Here is a 23,106-nt window from a genome sequence, read left to right on the forward strand (position 1 = left end):
ATTCAGGTTGAAATCCCCTCCTATTAATATGTTCCCTTGCGTATCTGCTATTTTCAAAAATATATCTTGCATAAACTTTTGATCTTCTTCGTTAGGTGAATATACATTGAGTAGATTCCAAAACTCCGAATATATCTGACATTTTATCATTACATATCTCCCTGCTGGATCTATTATTTCCTCTTCTATTTTAATTGGCACAATTTTTCCTAATTAATATAGCTACTCCTCTTGCTTTTGAATTATACGACGCTGCTGTTACGTGTCCTACCCAATCTCTCTTTAATTTCTTGTGCTCCAATTCAGTTAAATGTGTTTCTTGCACAAATGCTATATCAATTTTTTCTTTTTTCAGTAAATTTAGCAGTTTCTTCCTTTTAATTTGGTTATGTATTCCGTTAATATTTAAAGTCATATAGTTCAGCGTAGCCATTTTATACTTTGTTTATCTTCCCTTTCCGTTTCTCCATCATTACCTTTCCTTCTTATCCATTTCTGCTTTCTTGTTTTGAACACTTTATAAGACAACATTTCTAAAACATCAAACATTTTCCCTATTCTCCTATTTAAAACTTCTTTAACCCCAATCTCCCCTCCCCCTCCTGAGTTGTCCTTTATCCCTTGTCGGACAACCACATCTCCCCTCTCCATTTGGATTTGCGAATTCACTCGCAAATGTCAGCTGATTTTGCCGTGACCGTAACTCCTCCCCACCCAGCCCCCCCAGAAAAGATTTCAATTTTCATATGTAACAAAGGTCACTCTTTTAATTTCCTCCTTATTCCCTCTATTTCATTTCCCTCCCTTATTAATTCTTGTCTATACTCTATATATTTTCCTCTAAATACGGATACATTCATGTATGCACACTATATATATACACACATATACCCCTTTACACACATACATATAGATCGTGGTCATTTTTACTCTTATTACATGTCTTTATCTCTCTGCTTGTTTTGTAGTTGTTCTGCAAATTTCCTTGCTTCCTCTGGATCCGAGAATAGTCTGTTTTGTTGCCCTAGAATAATTGTTTTAAGTACCGCTGGGTACCTTAACATAAATTTATATCCTTTTTTCCATAAGATCATTTTCGCTGTATTGAACTCCTTCTTCTTCTTCAGGAGATCAAAACTTGTGTCTTTTTAGTTCGCAGTCTTTTGTACTCTCGTTACACGTCTTCATCTCTCAGTCTATTTTGTAATTGTTAATTTTCGTGCTTCCTCTGGATCTGAGAATAGTCTGTTTTGCTGTCCTGGAATAAACATTTTCAATACCGCTGGATGATTTAGTACAAATTTATACCCTTTCTTCCATAAAATCGCCTTTGCTGTATTGAACTCCTTTCTCTTCTTTAGGAGTTCAAAACTTATATCTGGATAAATAAAAAATTTTTGCCCTTTGTACTCCAGTGGGTTGTTGTCCTCTCTTACTTTCTCCATTGTTTTCTCCAGTACCTTTTCTCTTGTAGTATATCTTAGGAATTTTACTAAAATGGATCTTGGCTTTTGTTGTGGTTGTGGTTTAAAGGCTAATGCTCTATGTGCCCTTTCTATTTCCATTTCTTGCTGTAGTTTTGGACATCCTAAGATCCTGGTGATCCAATCTTTTATAAACTCTCTCATATTCTTTCCTTCTTCATCTTCCTTAAGGCCCACTATCTTTATATTATTTCTTCTGTTATAATTTTCCATTATATCTATTTTCTGAGCTAACAGCTCTTGTGTCTCTTTAACTTTTTTATTAGATTCCTCTAATTTCTTTTTTAAGTCCTCTACCTCCATTTCTACTGCTGCTTCTCGTTCTTCCACCTTGTCCATTCTTTTTCCTATTTCTGATATGGTCATATCTATTTTATTCACTTTCTCTTCTGTACTGTTTATTCTTCTTCTTAAATCTTCTTAAATTCTTGTGCTTGCCATTCTTTAAATGAATCCATGTATTCTTTAATAAGAGAAAGTATATCCATTGTCTTGCCTTTCCCTTCTTCTTCCATTTCACTGTACTCTTCCTCTTCCTCTTCTTCTTCCTCTTCTTCTGGGTTGGCCATCTGTTGTTTCTTTGTTGTCTTTTTCTTCTCTTCTTTCTTGTTTTCGTTGTCTTCTATGTTCTCCTCTTGCTGATGCTGTTCTGTAGCTGTCATTGCCAGCTGGGGAGATCGACTCCCCAGCTGGTCACCCCTCCCGTCGGTGTGTTTTTTTGCATGCGCATACGCGGTTGCGCACTTTTACTCGGCTCAGCGAGCCATTTTTGTAGTCCACTTTCTACCGACCTGAGGGAGCGGGTTTCTCTCTCCACCGCGGGCCTCTTCGAACAGGTAAGGCCTTCTCCTTCTTCTTCCGTTGTCTTCTCTTCCTCTCTTCTTACCGTTGGTTTCGATTTTTCTTTTTTCGTCGCCATCTTCTTTCCACCTTTATATTCACTTTACTTTAATTTTTATTTTTGTGCCTTTGTGCTTTCCTTTATTTTTTTCAACTTTTCTGGAGAGGGCTGGAGTTCACCGTCCGGCCACTACTCCATCACGTGACATCCCCGGGGCTAATGTTCTATGTACCCTTTCTATTTCCATTTCTTCCTGTAATTCTGGTCTTTCTAGGACCCTGGGGATCCAATCTTTTATAAATTCTCTCATATTCTTGCTTTCTTTATCTTCCTTAAGGCCCACTATCTTTATATTATTTCTTCTATTATAATTTTCCATTATATCTATCTTCTGAGCTAACAGCTCTTGTCTCTTTAACTTTTTTATTAGATTCTTCTAATTTCTCTTTTAAGTCCTCTACTTCTATTTCTACGGCTGTTTCTCGTTCTTCCACCTTGTCCACTCTTTTTCCTATATCTGACATGACCATCTCTAATCTATTCATTTTTTCTTCTGTACTTTTAATTCTTCTTTTTATTTCACTAAATTCTTGTGATTGCCATTCTTTTACTGATTCCATATATTCTATAAAAAAAATATATCCATTGTCTTGCCTTTCCCTTCTTCCATTTCTCTGTGTTCTTCTTCTTCTTCCTCCTCTGGGTTGGTCATCTGTTGTTTCCTTGATTTCTTTTTACTCTCTTCTTTCTTGTTCTCATTGTTTTCTATGTTCTCTTCTTGTTGTTGTGCTGTAGCTGTCATTCTCAGCTGTGGAGATCGACTCCTCAGCTGGTCCCCCTTCCCGTCAGTGTTTTTTTTTGTCATACGCATGCGCGGTTGCGCACTTTTGTTTGGCTCCGCGAGCCATTTTTGTAGTCCCGAGCTCGGGACTTCGACTGACCTGAGGGAGCGGGCTTCTCTCTCCACAGCAGGCCTCCTCGGACAGGTAAGGCCTTCACCTTCTTCTTCCGATGTCTTTTCTTCTTCTCTTCTTCCCGTTGCTTTCGACTTTTCTTTCTTCGCTGCCATTTTTTTCCCACCTTTACTTTCACTTTATTTTAATTTTTGTGTTTGTGCCTTTGTGTTTTCTGTGTTTTTTTTAAAACTTTTCCGGAGAGGGCTGGAGTTCCCCGACCAGCCCCTACTCCATCACGTGACTCCTCCCTTTTATAAAAAATTTAAAGATTTACTGATGACCCTAATAATAGAAGTATTAAAACAAGCTACTGAAACTTGTTCTCTACCTGAATCTTTCTCAAATGCTGTGTTAAGAAAGATAAAAACTTATTAAAGCTGGAATCTTATAGACCAATATTTATTTTTTGATGTGATTTAAAATTTTAAATATTTAAAAAAACACGAGTGGTTTCAAGTGTGCTCTAGATATAACTAAACTGATGACAGAAGAATCCTCATTGTCTGGAAGAAAAATCCACAAATGCCTGTCGGACAGAGCAGAAACAATCGTCAGGAGGCAGGTGCAGGCGTGTCGGTGTCCACCGCCCGTAGAAGTCTTAGTGGACAGAAATACAGAGGCTGCAACCACAGAACTACAGAAACAGGACGGCCAGATTACAGATGGCCAAGAAGTATTTAAGGGAACCTGCAGAATTCTGGCGAAAGGTCTTGTGGAAGGTCGAGGCCAAGGTGAACCTGTATCAGAGTGACGGCAGGAGCAAAGTGTGGAGGCACCCAAGATCCAAAGCGTACCACCTATCACGTGGGCCAACTGCCGCAGCCATCAATGACAGTTGGCCAGGGTGTTTCCCGGAAACCCGCAGGGTCCATAGGCCTCCGCACCCCAATCGCTGGTGATAGTAGCATAGTTGTTCGCTGGCCTTGAACTCACCTGGAGCTGTTTGTGGGGCTTGCTGATGTGGTCTACGATGGTGCTGGTATCCTCTTTCGCTCTCCAGAGCATGTCTGCCCGGGCAGCGACCCTCCGAGGGTTGCTGAAGTCCTCACCTGCGAGCAAGAGCTGTATATCCTCAGGAAACTGCTCCAGGAAGATCTGCTTGAAGAGCAGGTAAGGCTTCTGGCCCTTGGTTAACATGAGCATCTCGCTTACTAAGGGCTGTCGGGGTCTAGTCCCCCAGTCCGTCCATATGCAGCAATTGTGGGGGACAGCCCTAAAGTGTGGGTTAGTAGCTCTTTGAGGGCCGTGTATTTGCCTTGTCCGGAGGCTGCTGTTGGAAATCTACGACTCATCGCTGTGTTCTGGTCAAGAGCGCTCACGATATAGAAGTAGCAGATGTCAGCGGCAGCGATGCGGCGAAACTGGAACTGAGCCTCAGCCTGCTTGAACCACACATGCCGGGAGCCTGAGGGAGACCACGTGGATGATTTCTGGGTCCGCTTGATCCGTCATCTTTGGGTCCAACTGCCGGTTGGACCTGTCGGGGTCACTAATGTAGCAGTTGACCATGGAAGGAAGACACACACACACAAGGAGTCGAAGTCAAAGATTGATTTATTCTACCAGCAGCTCTGCTTATATGGGCCCCTGGCGCTGATGTCAGGGCCCCGCATCATCAGAGCACCGACTTCAGGTTGGCCAGCGTTCCCATCAGAGATCTTCACCTTTTTCCTGCCATGCAGAGGTCACCTGGTGACACCCCCGGGTCCACACAGTCACCGCGTTCTTTGGCCATTTTGCGGACCGCGACAATCCCTTCCGTATGCTGAAGAGAAAACCTCAGGACACCAGCTCCTCCCCCCACCCCAATACGAGCGGGAGCTGAAGATGACTGCAGTAGGTGCCATGGCGGAGCATCAGCGGAGGAGATGCCAGGACCTGCTGACGTTGGTGAATCACAGACTTCAAGCAGTCGTTGTTAAGCAACGTAAGATTAAACACGACTACTTTAATATACCTGTACATACCATCATTATGTCCCAAATATTACAGTGCCCTGAGGGGACTGTGTATAAAAAGGTCAAACCAAATTTATATGAATACCCTTGAATAAAATCTAGAAGGTGCAATTTAATCACATGTGAATTGTCCGATTACAAATTTAAAACTGTGGAGCAAATAAGGGAAAAAAATGTATTTTAGTGTAGCCAACTGCTACCAAGACACACACACACACACACACACACACACACACACACACACACACACACACACACACACAGTGTGGCAGGTTAAGCTCACTCCTTTATTAAGGCTTTTATACACTTTGTCAGAATAGATGCAGTCAGGCTGTAAAAGCAGCTCACATGTACAAATGCTGTGCATTACGTTGATAGCGATTGAACACGTGTGGATGCACATGTTCTTCAGGCAATAGCACAGTACCTAACAATAGCATTTACAGTCTGTAGATAAATTCAATACAGCAGGAATGTCTCATCAATGTGGCAACTGCGAATCATTTTGTGGCCACAATACACTTAAGGCTCAAAGATTACACTTATTAAGAAAGCTTATGAGCTCTACTTTGGTTGTAAAATTGGTGACTCCCTCCCTCCTCTCTTTTCTACCCTCCTCCTCCATACCTCTTCTTTCCCTCCATCCCTCTCTCCTTGCCTCCTCCATCCATCCCTCTATCTTCTCTACCTCCCTCCCTCCCTCCCTCCTCTCCTTCCATCCCTACTTTTTCCCTCCCTTCTCTCTCACTCCCTCTCTCCTTCTCTGCCCAACCCACAATGTAGGAGAACTACATTTCCCGTCATGCACCACCAACTGCATATGCAGGGCCCTGCCCAGCCTGAAGAGACAACTGTTATGCACTTACACATTTTAATTATGTTTGGGACATGTCGGACTCTGGCTTTACCCTACTCTCAATTTAGTCTATGTGTCGTCTGAGTCCAGCGTGCTCGTTGAATGAAGTGATAGGAGAAGGTATTCGGTTTAACAATCAGTTTATTACACAGCACAAGAATAAAGCTTAACAGAGCTCTCTGGTTCAGTCGTTAGTTCATAGGTCACCTGCTCAGTGAGCTATTCCCCAAGACTGACCCCTACTGTCCAGTCTCTTCTGTTTATATAGATCAACATTATTACACTGAACAAAAGTTGGCTTTCTTTGCTAGATTCCTTGGATAAGATTTATCTCAAGCAATTTCCTGCTCAGCAGTTATCTAGGGTGTAGACCTCCCACCTTAATCCTCAAGGCCAGAACATCCTGTTGTCTTGATCAGAAATCAATTCATACCCCATATATTTCTAATTATTTCTTTGTTCTCGTCTGGCCATAGTCTTCTGTTCTACTCAACACCTTATGACTTAGCATTCCTACTAAATTGATTTATACATTTTTTCTCTTTTGTTGAGGCAGCAAATTCTACACTTACTATAATCAGCCAACTTTGCTACATACTGTGGCTGTTACTTAATTGCATTACTATTTCCCTTAAACAGTATAATTGAAGTAAATAGTAAATTGTTACATAGTGCTGGATTAATGAATACATAATGAATAGTACATAGGCATATTTTCTATGATTACTTAATCCCTTGGTTCCAACAGACAAAAGGGTTTTTGTTCGGGCTAACACAGGAACAGCAACGGAAAATTCACCAGACAATGGTAAACTCAAAATAATAGTTTACATTTTTCTTATCTCTAAACTTACTTAACTCTAAACCTAACCCCATATGCGCAAATGTAAGTGCATGTGTGTGTGTGTGTGCGCGTGTGTGTGTATAATTCAAAGTCCTACTCTGAAAAGTCAATCTTTAAAAGTTCAGCATCATTTTAGACTTGTTTGAAGGTCTTAAATTTTCAGTTCAGAAATAATTATAAAGTGATTTTAAACATATCTTCATGCCTCTTTACTCACAATGTGGCCATTTTCTTCCACGATGAATTCATAAACACAGACCCTCTGTCCTCTTTAACTCCCTCCCTCTTCTCCATCTTTCCCTCCATCAATCCCTCCTCTCCCACCCTTTTCTCTCCCTCTATCTCCCCCTGTCTTCTCTACCTCCTCCAATCCTCTTTTCTCCCTTCATCTCCCCCTCCCTCCTCTCCTCCTTTCTCTACCTCCCTCTTCCATACCTCCCCTTCCTCCATACCTCTCCCCTCTACCTTCTCCACCTCTCCTCTCCATCCATCCCTTTCCCTCCTTCTCTTCACCTCTCCTCCATCCATCCATCTCTCCCTCCCTCCCTCCTTTCTTTTCTACCCTCTTCTCCTCCATACCTCTCCCTCCGTTCCTCTCTCCTCGCCTCCTCCATCCATCCCTCTATCTTATCTACCTCTCTCCCTCCATCCCTACTTCTTCCCTCCCTTCTCTCTCACTCCCTCTCTGCCCAACCCACAATTATGAGAACTACATGTCCCGGCGTGCACCACCAACTGCATGCGCAGGGCCCTGTCCAGCCTGAAGAGGCTGCTGGGAATTGTAGTTCCACACCTTGTACAAGCCCGTTCTTTCGGGTAACTGTGATTACACTTCCCGGCGTGCACCTCCTGCCGAATGCCCAGTGCCGCCGGCCGTCTGCCGGGAGTAGTAACTCCCACCGGCCTGTGACGTGTTTGACTGTTCGACTGCACATCCCGGGTTGCACCGCGCGACGCCGTTCCTGGTCGCAGAGCGGGGCAGCCACCTGGCGCGGTGGCGGCCGGAAACTTGTAGTCCAAATAGCGCCTCATCCCCATTCTGCCGGCGACCGTGGACTACATCACCCGGCGTGCATTGCGCGGCGGATCCGCGCGCCTGCGTTGTAGCGGCCGAAGGAGGCGAAGTTGGGAGGCCAGCGGCCGCCATGTTGGAGTGGGCCAGAGGCCTGGGCGTTGCGTGCGGGCCGCCGGCCGCCTCCGGCTGAGGGAGGCGGCGATAATGTGAGGCGGCGGCTGGTCGCTCGGGCGTCTCAAACGTTCAGGGGAGCGGCGGCGGAGGCCCCGAGGGGACGGGGGTGGGATGGAGGCGTCCGGCTCGGCCCGGCCCTGACATGGCGCTCAGCCCCGAGGATGAGGAGCAGGAGAGCGGCGGTCAGGTCAGCGAGGGGGTAAACACGACGAAGGGGGGGGGGGGGTTTAAACCTGGTGCGATAGGGGAGTAAACCTAATGGGATGGAGGTAAACACGGGGAGGGGGTGTAAACACGGGGAGGGGGTTTTAAAGCTGGTGGGGTGGGGGTAAACACGGCGGAGGGGGTGTAAACCTGGTGGGGTGGGGGTGTAAACACGGGTGGGAGTGGGTTAAACCTGGTGAGGTGGGGTTGTAAACACGGGGAGGGGATTAAAACTGGTGGGGTGGGGGTGTAAACACGGGGGCAGTGGGTTAAACCTGGTTGGATGGGGCAGTAAACACAGAAAGGGTTAAACATGGTGGGATGGGGATAAACACATGAGAAGGGGGGGGGTTAAACCCTGGAAGGGTGTTAAACCTAGTGGGATGGGGGGTAAATACGAGGAGAGGGGTTAAACCCGGGGGGGGGGAGGGCTAGAGGTTAAAAACAGGGAGAGGGGTTTAAATCTGGGGCAAGAGGTTAAACCTAGTGGGATGGGGGTAAACACGGATGGAGGGGTTAAACCCGCAGTAGGGGGGGGGAGAGCTAGGGGTTAAACCCAGGGAGAGAGGGTTAAACCCGAGGCAAAGGGTTAAACCTGGTGGGATAGAGAAGTAAACATGAGGTGATGGGTTAAACATAGGGGGAAGGTGGGTTAAACCCAGGGGTATATATAGAGGGGTTTAATCCAGGGGGGGAAGGGTTAAACATGGGGGGGGGGTTGAACCTGGGGAGAAGAGTTAAACCCAGGGGAGGGGATAAAACATGGGAATGGGGTTTAAACCTGGGGGAGGGGAGTTAAACCCCAAGGGGTTAAACATGGGGAAGGGGGTTAAACTCAGCAGGAGAGGGAGGGGTTAAACCCAGAATAGAGGGGGTAAATACTTGGAGAAGGGAATAAACCAGGGGGAGGGAGGATAGAACAGAACACTAAAGCACAGTACAGGCCCTTCGGCCCTCCATGTTGTGTTGACCCATATATTCCTTAGAAAAGGTACTAAACCCTCCCTACCCCGTAACCCTCTATTTTCCTTCCATTCATGTGCCTGTCTAAGTCTCTTAAATGCCCCAGTGTTCCAGTCTCCACCACCATCCCTGGCAAGGCGTTCCAAGCTCACACAACTCTCTGTGTAAAAAAAAAAACAAAAAACAAAAAAAAAAAACTTTTACCCCTAACCTGCCCTCCCTTCACATTGTCCATCCATCCTCTGGTGTTTGGTGATCCTGGCTGTCCACTCTATTGATGCCTCTCAGAATCTTGTAGACCCCTATCAAGTCTTCTCTCATCCTACACTCCAACGTCCTGGTCAATCTCCTCTGCACCCTCTCCATAGCTTCCACATCCTTCCTATAATGAGGTGACCAGAACTGAACACAATTCTCCAAGTGGGGTCTCACCAGAGATTTGTAGAGTTGTAATGTGACCTCTTGACTCCTGAACTCAATATTAATGAAGCCCATCATCCTATAGGCCTTCTTAACTATCCTATCAACCTTGAGGGATATATGGATTTGAACCCCAAGGTCCCTCTGTTCATCCACACTCTCAAATGACCATCAACCCTGGACTCAGCCATCTGGTTAGTCCTTCCAAAATCCATCACCTCTCCTCATCGGGATTGAACTCCATCTGCCACTTCTCCGCCCAACTGCATCCTGTCGATATCCTCTTGTCACCTTCAACAAGCTTCAGCTCCATCTATAGCCCCTCTGACCTTCGTGTCATCTGCAAACTTACTAATCCCCATCCTTCCGCCTTTTCATCCAGGTCATTTACAAAATTCACAGAGCAGGGGGTCCCAGAACAGATCCCTGCGGCCCCTCCACTCGTCACTGACCTCCAGGCAGAATACTTTCCTTCCACCACGACTTTCTGCTTTCTTCCTGCAAGCCAAGATTCCACTGTAGCCTGGGGTATAATCGCGTGTGGCCTGGGGATTTATCAATCTTGATCCAACATTTCCACTTCCTTGATCTCAACATCGTCCAGCCCACAGGCCTGTTCTATTCCCCCTCACCCTGATCCAGGTCCCTTTCTCTGTGAATACTGAAGCAAAGTATTCATTTAGGACCTCCCAACTTCCTCTACGTCCAGGCACATGTTGCTTTCATTCTCATCATCTTCCTGTTCTTCATAAGGGATCTCCTTAATCCTCCTCCACACTAAGGCCTTCTTGTGTCCCCTTTGAGGTCTCCTAAATCCTTTCTTAAATTCTTTCCTGACGACCATGTACTTCTCATGAGCCAGTCCTGTTGCCCATATCTAATGTATACTTCCTTGACCAGCCTCCTGACCGGTTTCATCAGCCATGGTTCCCTTTTTCTACCATCTTTTCCTTGTTCCAGTGGGACAAACCTATCCTGACCCCAGCACAATAAAAGGGGTAAGCCTGGGGAAGAGGGGGTTGAACACAGGGGGGAGGGGTGTAAACCCAGAGGGAGGAGGGTAAACATGGTGGGAGGGGGTGAACGTGACAGGAGGGGGGTAAACGAGGGTAGGGTTGAACCTGGGGAAGGGATTCAACCTGGGGCAGAGGGAGGAAGGGGTTAAACCCGGGTATGCGGGGAGAGGAGGAGGTTAAACCTGAGGATGGGGAGAGAAGAGGGGGTTAAACCCATGGACAGAGGAAGAGGGGTTAAACCTGGTAACAGGTGAGGAAAGGGTTAAATGGAGATGGGGAGAGTGAGGGGTTAAACCTGATGACAAGTGAGGAATGGGTCAAATTGGGGCGGGGAGAGAGTTAGGGGTGAAACCGAAGGACGGTGGGGGTGGAAAGAGGAAGGGGTTAAACCTAGGGACGGGGGAGAGGAGAGGGTTTCCATGTTTCCCTCTGCCTCCCTGCCACTCCGTGTTTCTCTTTCCTTCCCTGCCTCTCTCCCTGCCACTCTCTGTAGGTGCTTTTAAACTTCAGCACCTGGGTAGCCCTTCTGGGACCCAGGTGCGATTAGTGGGGCAAAGGTGCCTCCAGCACCTTTTAAGTTGAGCGGGGATGGCCCCAGTAGATCGCCAACCCGGTGATTTAAGGGGGATACCACCCAACAGTAAGTGACACAACATGCTCTCATCAGTCCCCCTCCCCCACCAGCTGTCAGTTTCCCTCCCACTGTCAATTGTGTTCCCTCCCCAAACTGCAGCCAACCCCTCTGTCCTTCATGGCAGCCAACCCACTCTCCGTTCTCCCCTGCAGCAGCGACCCCTCTCCTCTCTCCACCGCGGCAACGATCCCTCTGCCCCCCACCCACCCCACCATGACATGGAACTCTCCCCCTGTGGCAGCAACCTCTGACTCCCCCACACTTCTCCACCCTGGGCCCTGGCAATGCCCCTCTCTCCCCTGATCGCAGCAGAAACTTCAGCTGGGATTTCCCTTTGACACTGTTTTGCTGTTCAGGCCGCCTGTCAACGCATCCTGGGTAAGTGTAACTGGGTTCCCTGACTCCCTCCAAGGTAGGGCAGGGACCTGATTGACTTTGGACAATGCAATTTGCCCGGTTAACCCCATTTTACAAGGCAGTTTGAAAGCACCTTGTGTATCCCTCTCCCACCCTTCCTCCTTCCCTCTCTCCATGTTTCTTCTCTCCCCCAGCTTTTTCCATCTCTCCCTGCCATTCTCTGTTTTCCTCTCCCACTCTTCATGTCTCCTCTCTCCCCCTGCCTCCCTCTGCATCGCTGCCCTGTGCTCACTCCGCACTTCTTCCTTCAGACAAAGACGAAAGCCAAGTCGAAAGCACCAATGTCCACGGGACCTAAGATCACGTCCAGCAAGGGAGCGAGTGGGGCGAGGAGACGTCGGACACGCTGCCGCAGGTGTGATGCTTGCCAGAAGACCGAATGCGGACAGTGCCACTTCTGTAAGGACATGAAGAAGTTCGGTGGTCCAGGGCGCATGAAGCAGTCCTGCCTACTGCGACAGTGCACAGCGGTGAGTCTTGGAACACACTACCCCCGTCCCATCCCATCACACACTGCCAGGTGGGACAGTGAGTGAGGCTCCCTCTCTCCGTCCTGAAACATCATACACACCCGGATGGGACACTGAGTGAAGAGCCCTCTCCCCCACCAACCCCCTCCCCCAAATCCTCATCACGTCACACGCTGCTGGGTGGGAAACAGATTGAAGCTCCCTCTTCGCCTCCCACCCACACCCCACTGTCCCATAACACGCTCCTGAGGTGGGGGACAGAGTGAAGCTTCCTCTCCTCCATCCTGTCACACACTCCTGGGATGGGACACAAAGTGAAGCACCCCCTGCCCCATCCTGTCACACACTCTCGTGGGATGGGACACAGAGTGAAGATCCCTCTCCCAATCCTGTCCCTGATCACACCTCCCCCTCCCCGCTCTCCCACCTCCGTCGCCCTGCTCTCCCATCTCCCTCTCCCCGCTCTCCCAAGTACCTCTCCCCACTCTCTCACCTCCCTCAACCCGTTCTCCCACCTTCCTCTCCCCGCTTTCACATCTCACTCCCACCTCCCTTTCCCCGCTCTCACACCGCACTCTCACCGCTCACATATCTATCTCTCCCTGCTCTCACAGATCCCTCTCCCCACTCTCCCACCTCCCACTCCCTGCTCTCCAACCTCCCCTCCCTGCTCTCCCACCTCCCCCTCCCTGCTCTCCCACCTCCCCCTCCCTGCTCTCCCACCTCCCCCTCCCTGCTCTCCCACCTCCCCCTCCCTGCTCTCCCACCTCCCCCTCCCTGCTCTCCCACCTCCCCCTCCCTGCTCTCCCACCTCCCCTCCCTGCTCTCCCACCTCCCCCTCCCTGCTCTCCCACCTCCCCCTCCCTGCTCTCCCACCTCCCCCTCCCCGCACTCCCACCGGCCTCTCCCCGCTCTCCCACCGGCCTCTCTCCCCGCTCTCCCACCGGCCTCTCTCCCCGCTCTCCCACCGGCCTCTCTCCCCGCTCTCCCACCGGCCTCTCTCCCCGCTCTCCCACCGGCCTCTCTCCCCGCTCTCCCACCGGCCTCTCTCCCCGCGCTCCCACCGGCCTCTCTCCCCGCTCTCCCACCGGCCTCTCTCCCCGCTCTCCCACCGGCCTCTCTCCCCACTCTCCCACCGGCCTCTCTCCCCACTCTCCCACCGGCCTCTCTCCCCGCTCTCCCACCGGCCTCTCTCCCCGCTCTCCCACCGGCCTCTCTCACCGCTCTCCCACCGGCCTCTCTCCCCGCTCTCCCACCGGCCTCTCTCCCCGCTCTCCCACCGGCCTCTCTCCCCGCTCTCCCACCGGCCTCTCTCCCCGCTCTCCCACCGGCCTCTCCCCGCTCTCCCACCGGCCTCTCCCCGCTCTCCCACCGGCCTCTCCCCGCTCTCCCACCGGCCTCTCCCCGCTCTCCCACCGGCGTCTCTCCCCGCTCTCCCACCGGCCTCTCTCCCCGCTCTCCCACCGGCCTCTCTCCCCGCTCTCCCACCGGCCTCTCTCCCCGCTCTCCCACCGGCCTCTCCAAGCTCTCCCTCCTCCCTTTCCCCGCTCTCCCACCTCCCTTTCCCCGCTCTCCCACCTCCCTTTCCCCGCTCTCCCACCTCGCTTTCCCCGCTCTCCCACCACCCTTTCCCCACTCTCCCAACTCCCTCTCCCCGCTCTCCCAACTCCCTCTCCCCGCTCTCCTACCTCCCTCTCCCCGCTCTGCCATCTCCCTCTCCCCGCTCTCCCAACTCCCTCTCCCCGCTCTCCAACCTCCCTCTCCCCGCTCTCCAACCTCCCTCTCCCCGCTCTCCAACCTCCCTCTCCCCGCTCTCCCACCTCCTTCTCCCCGCTCTCCCACCTCCTTCTCCCCGCTCTCCCACCTCCCTCTCCCCGCTCTCCCACCGGCCTCTCCCCGCTCTCCCACCGCCCTCTCCCCGCTGTCACGCCTTCCTCTCCCCGCACTCCCACCAGCCTCTCCCCGCTCTCCCACCGGCCTCTCTCCCCGCTCTCCCACCTCCCTTTCCCCGCTCTCCCACCTCCCTTTCCCCGCTCTCCCAACCCTTTCCCCGCTCTCCGACCTCCCTTTACCCGCTCTCCCACCTCCCTCTCTCCGCTCTCCCAACTCCCTCTCCCCGCTCTCCTACCTCCCTCTCCCCGCTCTGCCACCTCCCTCTCCCCGCTCTCCCAACTCCCTCTCCCCGGTCTCCCAACTCCCTCTCCCCGCTCTCCCACCGGCCTCTCTCCCCGCTCTCCCACCGGCCTCTCCCCGCTCTCCCACCGGCCTCTCCCCGCTCTCCTACCGGCCTCTCCCCGCTCTCCCACCGGCCTCTCCCCGCTCTCCCACCGGCCTCTCCCCGCTCTCCCACCGGCCTCTCCCCGCTCTCCCACCGGCCTCTCTCCCCGCTCTCCCACCGGCCTCTCTCCCCGCTCTCCCACCACCCCCTCCCCGCTCTCCCACCACCCCCTCCCCGCACTCCCACCTCCCCCTCCCCGCTCTCCCACCACCCCCTCCCCGCACTCCCACCTCCCCCTCCCCACTCTCCCACCTCCCCCTCCCAGCTCTCCCACCTCCCCCTCCCCGCTCTCCCACCTCCCCCTCCCCGCTCTCCCACCTCCCCCTCCCCGCTCTCCCACCTCCCCCTCCCCGCTCTCCCACCTCCCTCTCCCGCTCTCCCACCTCCCTCTCCCGCTCTCCCATCTCCCTCTCCCCGCTTTCCCACCTCCCTCTGCCCGCTCTCCCACCTGCCTCTGCCCGCTCTCCCAACTGCCTCTCCCCTCTCTCCCACCTGCCTCTGCCCGCTCTCCCACCTGCCTCTGCCCGCTCTCCCACCTGCCTCTGCCAGCTCTCCCACCTGCCTCTGCCCGCTCTCCCACCTGCCTCTGCCCGCTCTCCCACCTGCCTCTGCCCGCTCTCCCACCTGCCTCTGCCCGCTCTCCCACCTGCCTCTGCCCGCTCTCCCACCTGCCTCTGCCCGCTCTCCCACCTGCCTCTGCCCGCTCTCCCACCTGCCTCTGCCCGCTCTCCCACCTGCCTCTGCCCGCTCTCCCACCTGCCTCTGCCCGCTCTCCCACCTGCCTCTGCCCGCTCTCGCACCTGCCTCTGCCCGCTCTCCCACCTGCCTCTGCCCGCTCTCCCACCTGCCTCTGCCCGCTCTCCCACCTGCCTCTGCCCGCTCTCCCACCTGCCTCTGCCCGCTCTCCCACCTGCCTCTGCCCGCTCTCCCACCTGCCTCTGCCCGCTCTCCCACCTGCCTCTGCCCGCTCTCCCACCTGCCTCTTCCCGCTCTCCCACCTCCATGTCCCACCTCCCATCGTGGGTCTACTGGGCCAGGGCCGACGGCGTGTCACTACCGGGGTTGGGCCAACGGCATTGTACGTCAGGACTGTGGTGGATGGCGCAGGACTACGGTGCTGGGGCTGTCAGCGCGGGTCATCGGAACTGGGCAGACGGCACGGGACATTGGGGTTGTGGCGGCTGGTGCGGGACGTCAGGTCTGGGATGGATGGCGTCGGGCACCAGGACCTGGGCGGCAGGTGTGTGTCATCAGGGCCGTGGTCGCCGGCGTGGGTCATCAGGGCCGGGCAGATGGTGGCGCGGGGTGTCGGCGTTCAGCATGGGACATCGGGGCTGCGGCGGACACCATGGGACGTCGGGGCTGGGCTGACGGCGCAGGACATCATGGCTGGGGCGTCTGGCGCGCGGGACTTCGTGGGTGGGGCGTCTGGCGCGGGACTTCGTGGCTGGGACGTGTGGCGTGGGACTTCGTGGCTGGGGCGACTGGCGCTGGACGTCAGGTGGGGTGGATGGCGTTGGACGCCAGGGTCGGGCGGCTTGCATGAGTCATCATGGCCGGGGCGACCGGCATGGGGCATCAGGGCTACGGCAGATGGCGTGGGAGTACCGGGGCAGATTGCGCGGTATGTCAGGTGGGGTGGATGGCATTGGACGCCGGGGCCGGGGCGGCTAGCGTGAGTCATCAGGGCCGGGGCGACCGGCGTGGGGCATCAGTGCCACGGCAGATAGCGTGGGACTACCGGGGCAGATTGCGTGGTACATCAGGGCTATGGCGGTTGGCGCGGGATTTTGGGGCTGGGGCGGCTGGCTCAGGACATCGGGTCTGGGGCGACCGGCGCGGGACTTCAGGTCTGGGGTGGACGGTGCGGGTCTTCAGGGCTGGGGTGGACGGTGCGGTACTTTAGGGCTGGGGTGGACGGTGCGGGACTTCAGGGCTGGGGTGGATAATGCGGGTCTATGGGGCTGCAGCGGAGAATATAACTGGCCAAGGAGGGTTAGGTAAGTGCTCCTCAGGGGTGGGTTTTCAGCTTCCCGACATTCGCATTCGGGTATTTTAGGCGGCTTTATGTTCGGATATTCTGGCCACCTGAAAGCAGCTTCCGTCCCTGTTCGCTCTGCCTCCATCCCCTTTTCTATCTCTTTGCTGTCTCACCTCTCTCAGTTCCTTTCTCCCTTCTCTTTCCCTCTCTGCTCTTGCGCCTCACTTGCCCTTCTCCCTCTCCCTTCTCTCTCTAGCTCTCTCTCTCTCTCTCTCTCACACACACACACACACACACACACACACACACACACACACACACACACACACACACACACACACACACACACACACACACAGAGTGACGTAGACCAAAACTGAACTGGATCCCGTGCTGGGTTGACTGTACTGACCTGTCACATCCCCCACTCCCATTCCCACAGCCAGTTCTGCCCCACACTGCCGTCTGCCTATTGTGCTGGGAGGCGGGGAAGGAGGACTCGGTGGATTCGGAGGCCGACAGGTTCAACGTCTCTCTGATGGAGTGCACCATTTGCAACGAGATCGTTCACCCAGGCTGCCTGAAGGTGGGGCTGAGGCTGGGGTATGGGTGAGGGTCATTACCCTGGGATGTTGGGTGGGAAGGGAGGATTCCTACCCCAGATGATTCTACTGGAAGGTGGGGAGGGAGCGTGAACTGCACTCCCCTGTTCTCTCTCCTCCCTCCCCTCACTATCTCCCCTCTATCATTCCTCCCGTCCACTATCTCTCCACCCTTCGCCGCCTCCCCTCACTGTTTCCCTCTCCCCTCGCTGCTTCCCCCTCCCCTCACCACCTCCCTCTCCCCTCGCCGCCTACCCCTCACCGCCTCCCCTTTCCCTTGCTGTTTCTTCACCTCCCCCCTCCCCTTGCCACTCCCCCTCCCCTCAGCACGCCCCAACCCCTTCCTTCACCGCTTCCCTGCTCCCTCCCCAATCCCTCCCCAATCACCTTGCTGCCTCCCCAATCCCTTGCCGCCTCCCCAATCCCCTTGCCGCCTACCCCCTCCCCTTGCGGCCTACCCCCTCCCCTTGCCGCCTACCCCCTCCCCTTGCCGCCTACCCCCTCCCCTTGCCGCCTACCCCCTCCCCTTGCCGCCTACCCCCTCCCCTTGCCGCCTACTCCCTCCCCTTGCCGCCTACCCCCTCCCTTCGCCGCTTACCCCCTCCCTTCGCCGCTTCCCCCTCCCTTCGCCGCTTCCCCCTCCCTTCGCCGCTTCCCCCTCCCTTCGCCGCTTCCCCCTCCCTTCGCCGCTTCCCCCTCCCTTCGCCGCTTCCCCCTCCCTTCGCCGCTTCCCCCTCCCTTCGCCGCTTCCCCCTCCCTTCGCCGCTTCCCCCTCCCTTCGCCGCTTCCCCCTCCCTTCGCCGCTTCCCCCTCCCTTCGCCGCTTCCCCCTCCCTTCGCCGCTTCCCCCTCCCTTCGCCGCTTCCCCCTCCCTTCGCCGCTTCCCCCTCCCTTCGCCGCTTCCCCCTCCCTTCGCCGCTTCCCCCTCCCTTCGCCGCTTCCCCCTCCCTTCGCCGCTTCCCCCTCCCTTCGCCGCTTCCCCCTCCCTTCGCCGCTTCCCCCTCCCTTCGCCGCTTCCCCCTCCCTTCGCCGCTTCCCCCTCCCTTCGCCGCTTCCCCCTCCCTTCGCCGCTTCCCCCTCCCTTCGCCGCTTCCCCCTCCCTTCGCCGCTTCCCCCTCCCTTCGCCGCTTCCCCCTCCCTTCGCCGCTTCCCCCTCCCTTCGCCGCTTCCCCCTCCCTTCGCCGCTTCCCCCTCCCTTCGCCGCTTCCCCCTCCCTTCGCCGCTTCCCCCTCCCTTCGCCGCTTCCCCCTCCCTTCGCCGCTTCCCCCTCCCTTCGCCGCTTCCCCCTCCCTTCGCCGCTTCCCCCTCCCTTCGCCGCTTCCCCCTCCCTTCGCCGCTTCCCCCTCCCTTCGCCGCTTCCCCCTCCCTTCGCCGCTTCCCCCTCCCTTCGCCGCTTCCCCCTCCCTTCGCCGCTTCCCCCTCCCTTCGCCGCTTCCCCCTCCCTTCGCCGCTTCCCCCTCCCTTCGCCGCTTCCCCCTCCCTTCGCCGCTTCCCCCTCCCTTCGCCGCTTCCCCCTCCCTTCGCCGCTTCCCCCTCCCTTCGCCGCTTCCCCCTCCCTTCGCCGCTTCCCCCTCCCTTCGCCGCTTCCCCCTCCCTTCGCCGCTTCCCCCTCCCTTCGCCGCTTCCCCCTCCCCTTGCCGCCTACCCCCTCCCCTTGCCGCCTACCCCCTCCCCTTGCCGCCTACCCCCTCCCCTTGCCGCCTACCCCCTCCCCTTGCCGCCTACCCCCTCCCCTTGCCGCCTACCCCCTCCCCTTGCCGCCTACCCCCTCCCCTTGCCGCCTACCCCCTCCCCTTGCCGCCTACCCCCTCCCCTTGCCGCCTACCCCTCCCCTTGCCGCCTACCCCCTCCCCTTGCCGCCTACCCCCTCCCCTTGCCGCCTACCCCCTCCCCTTGCCGCCTACCCCCTCCCCTTGCCGCCTACCCCCTCCCCTTGCCGCCTACCCCCTCCCCTTGCCGCCTACCCCCTCCCCTTGCCGCCTACCCCCTCCCCTTGCCGCCTACCCCCTCCCCTTGCCGCCTACCCCCTCCCCTTGCCGCCTACCCCCTCCCCTTGCCGCCTACCCCTCCCCTTGCCGCCTACCCCCCTCCCCTTGCCGCCTACCCCCTCCCCTTGCCGCCTACCCCCTCCCCTTGCCGCCTACCCCCTCCCCTTGCCGCCTACCCCCTCCCCTTGCCGCCTACCCCCTCCCCTTGCCGCCTACCCCCTCCCTTGACGTCTACCCCCTCCCCTTGTCATCTTCCCTCTCTCTGAGGCCCCCCCCCCACGGGAACCCCTACTCATGGATCTGCCCCCTCCTCACAGAAGTATGACGTGGAGGGAATTATCAACAACGAGATCCCCAACTGCTGGGAATGTCCCAAGTGTCGGCACGAAGGGAGGTCTGGCAAGGTGAGTGGCAGGCTGAAATTTCCCCCCAGATTCCTCCTCCTTGAAATCCCATCCTCCCTGATTCCCCACACCTTCTCTCCTCTCGCCAATTCCCATCCTCTCCCCAACACTGTCTCCCCCTTCTCTCTCCCCTCCTTTGTCTTCAGGACGGGAAGGACCAGATGGAGGTGGGTGGGAAGCGGCGATCAGAGGGCGAGGAAGGTCCGCGCTGGAAGCTGGAAGAGGGGGAAGACCTCGACTGGAGGACTTCCCTCCCAACCACAAGAAGGGCAAAAAGGAGGGCGAGGTTCCTGTCGAATCAGGACCCAGGAAGAAGGTGAGGACCCTCCACTACCCTGGTTGCCCCTTCTCTCACTGTAACGGTACGGGGACCGACACGGTGAACGGTGGGGAGTGTTGTAGAACAGAGAGACCTTGGATATAGGGGGACCAACACGGTGGGGAATGTTGTAGAACAGAGAGACCTCAGGGTATGGGGACCAACATGATGAACGGTGTGGAGTGTTGTAGAACAGAGAGACCTCGGTGTATGGGGACTGTCACAGTGAACGGTGGGGAGTGTTCTAGAACAGAGAGACCTCAGGGTATGGGGACCGACACGGTGAATGGTGTGGAGTTTTGTAGAACAGAGAGACCTCGGGGTACGGGGAATGACACGGTGAATGGTGGAGAGTGTTTTGGAACAGAGAGACCTCGGTGTACAGGAACCAACACGGTGAACGGTGGGGAGTGTTGTAGAACAGAAAGGCCTTGTGTACGGAGTGGGAGAGGTGGAGGGAGGGAGGGGGCTTTATCTGCCTCCCTGTTTCTCCACCTATGCTTTCCCGTTACAGAAACAGAAGGTGTCCCGGGCCCAGGAGGAGGCTACCCCGCTCGGACACCGGACCCCTCAGCGAGAGAAGCTGGAGCGGTTCAAGCGCATGTGCCAACTACTGGAACGTGTCCGCCCTGCCCGCAGCTCCAGCTCTAGCTCCAGCTCTGGGTCGGACACGCCAGACAGCGAGGAGGGAGAGGAGGAAGGGAGCAGTGATGGGGGGCAGGCGGGAGGGACCTCAGCAGCTGCCCTGGGCTACAGCGCCAGTGAGGAAGAAGAGGAGGAGGAGGAAGAGGAGGAGGATGATGAGGAGGAGGAGGATGAGGGCCCGCCCAATGGCAGGCCTCGAGCCAGGGAGCCCTGTCCGGCATTGCGGCGGGAGAGGGCGCGCCGAGCACCTGACCGCCAACGCTTCCTGCGGTGCCCGCCCATCACCTCGCCTCCTCGGCCGCTGCAGATGGAGAGGCACGTGGTGCGGCCTCCTCCCACCAGCCAGAGCCTGATTCGCTGCCCTTGGATACTGGTGCCCACCACGTGCTGCACCGTGAGGCCTGGATGGCTGTTTTCCAGTACCTGGGACACCGGGACCTATGTGTCTGCATGAGGGTGTGCCGCACACTCAACCGCTGGTGAGTAAGGGAAAGGGGTGCCGGCACTCACACCTCCCCTCTATTGTCCTGCCATCTCCCACGTCCCGTCTTGGTGTCACTTCTTACCATGCCCAGACACAGGTAACTTCCACCCAACCTGGCATGGTGTCACTTCTCCCTGCGCCAGCATGATGTAACTTTACTTCCTGCCCTGGCATCGTGTATCTCCCCCCGGCACAGTGTAACTCCCACCGCCCCAGTACAGCGTAACATCCCCCTGCACCGGCACGGTGTACCTGACCCGGCACGGCACTGTGTATCTTCCTACCCCTGCTCCAGCACGGTTCATCTTCACCCCCACCCCGGCACAGTTCATCTTTCCCCCCCCCACACACCCCGGCACGGTTCATCTTTACGCCCCCACCCCGGCACGGTTCATCTTTACCCCCTCCCCGGCACAGAGTAACTCTCTCTCCCTCCAGCCCCAGCACGGTTTATCTCACCCCCGACCCAGCAAGTATATCACCCTACCCCAGCACGGTGTAACTTCCCCTCTCTCTCCTCCCCCCCCTTCTCTCTCTCTCTCTCTCTTTCCCCCCTCATTCTCACTCTTCCCCTCTCTCCACCTCTCACTCTCCTCTATCCCACCACACTCTCTCCCCATTTCCTCTCTCTCCCCATTCCCTCTCTCTCCCCATTCCCTCTCTCTCCCATTCCTCTCTCTCCCCCCTCTCCCCATTCCCTCTCTCTCTCCCCATTCCCTCTCTCTCCCCATTCCCTCTCTCTCCCCATTCCCTCTCTCTCCCCATTCCCTCTCTCTCCCCCATTCCCTCTCTCTCCCCCATTCCCTCTCTCTCCCCCATTCCTCTCTCTCCCCCATTCCCTCTCTCTCCCCACTTCTCTCCCCTTTTCTCCCCCTTCCTATCCCCGCTCCCTCCCCACTTCTCTCCCCCTTTTCCCCCTTCCTATCCCCACTCCCTCTCTCTCCCCCCCTCTCTCTCCCCCTTCCTATCCCCGCTCCCCCTCTCCCCACCTCTTCCCCTTTTTCCCCCTTCCTATCCCCGCTCCCTCTCTCCCCACTTCTCTCCCCCTTTTTCCCCCTTCCTATCCCCACTCCCTCTCTCTCCCCCCCCATCTCTCTCCCCATTCCTATCCCCGCTCTCTCTCTCTCTCTCCCCCCTCCCTCTCTTTCCCCTCCTTCTCTCTCTTTCCTCCCCTCCCACCCCAGGTGCTGTGACAAGCGCCTGTGGACCAGGATGGACCTGAGCCGACAGAAGACCATCACGCCGGCCATGCTGAGCGGGGTGGTTCGCCGGCAGCCCGTGGCCCTGGACCTCAGCTGGACCAGCATCTCCAACAAGCAGCTCATGTGGCTCATCAACCGGCTTCAGGGTGAGGGGTCAAATCTCCCACCCCCCCTCAGTCTACCCCCTCCCAGCCCCACCACCTCCTCCCTCAGTCTACTCCTCCCAGCCACCTACCTCCTCGCTCTCCCCACCCACTCCCTTCTCCATGCCCCCTCTCTCCTCCCACCCCTCTCTTCCCTCCTCCCCACTCCCTCCCTCTCCCCTGAACCCCCATCTCCCCCTCCCTGCACCCCCTTCCCCCGCACACCCCTCTCCTCCACTACCCCCCACCCCCACCAGCTCCCATTCCCATCCCCACACCTGCCCTCTCACCCTCCCACCTCCGTCTCCCCCTTCCTCCACACCTCCCCCACCTCCTCCCCTTTCCCTCTTCCATCTTCCCCAACCTTCTCTCTGTCCCCAGCTCCTCTCCTTCCCTGTCTTTCCCTCTCCCTCCCTGTCTTTCCCTCCCCCTACCCCAACATCCTCCTACCACACATGAATGCCCCCGCCTGCCGCATGCCCGGGCACGTACAGCCTCCCACAAGGTTGGTGGCTACGTGTATGTCTAGCTGTGGCTTGTTAAACCCTGCTCGCAGTGCCAGTTGTTACAGTGCGATCAGATCAGGTTTGTTGGGTTCACAGGGAAACTAGTTCAGATACAGGTTTACCAAAGGATGGGGTGACACGGTTGGCGTAGTGGTGACTGTAATGCTGTTACAGCGACTGGGAATGAGGTTTGAATCCAGCGCTGTCTGTAAGGAGTTTGCACATTTTCCCTGTGTCTGCGTGGGTTTTCCCCGGGAGCTCCAGTTTCCTCCCACCGTTCAAAACATAGCCGGGGGTGGGGGA

At 55.9% G+C, this 23,106-nt stretch overlaps 1 protein-coding gene across 1 annotated transcript in view; it reads left to right on the forward strand.

The window, feature by feature from the left end:
• The first annotated feature begins 8,024 nt into the window (after positions 1-8,024).
• Positions 8,025-23,106, forward strand: part of LOC138756778 (F-box/LRR-repeat protein 19-like) — a 16,009-nt gene continuing 927 nt past the window's right edge. The window contains 7 exon segments of the mRNA XM_069923164.1: positions 8,025-8,315; positions 12,034-12,252; positions 16,954-17,097; positions 19,418-19,504; positions 20,338-20,800; positions 20,803-20,947; positions 22,137-22,785. Of these exon segments, the coding sequence (XP_069779265.1) occupies positions 8,271-8,315; positions 12,034-12,252; positions 16,954-17,097; positions 19,418-19,504; positions 20,338-20,800; positions 20,803-20,947; positions 22,137-22,785 (1,752 nt within the window). The 5' untranslated portion in view covers positions 8,025-8,270.

The sequence above is a fragment of the Narcine bancroftii genome, chromosome 3, assembly GCF_036971445.1.
Source record: "Narcine bancroftii isolate sNarBan1 chromosome 3, sNarBan1.hap1, whole genome shotgun sequence".
Taxonomy (NCBI): Eukaryota; Metazoa; Chordata; class Chondrichthyes; order Torpediniformes; family Narcinidae; genus Narcine; species Narcine bancroftii.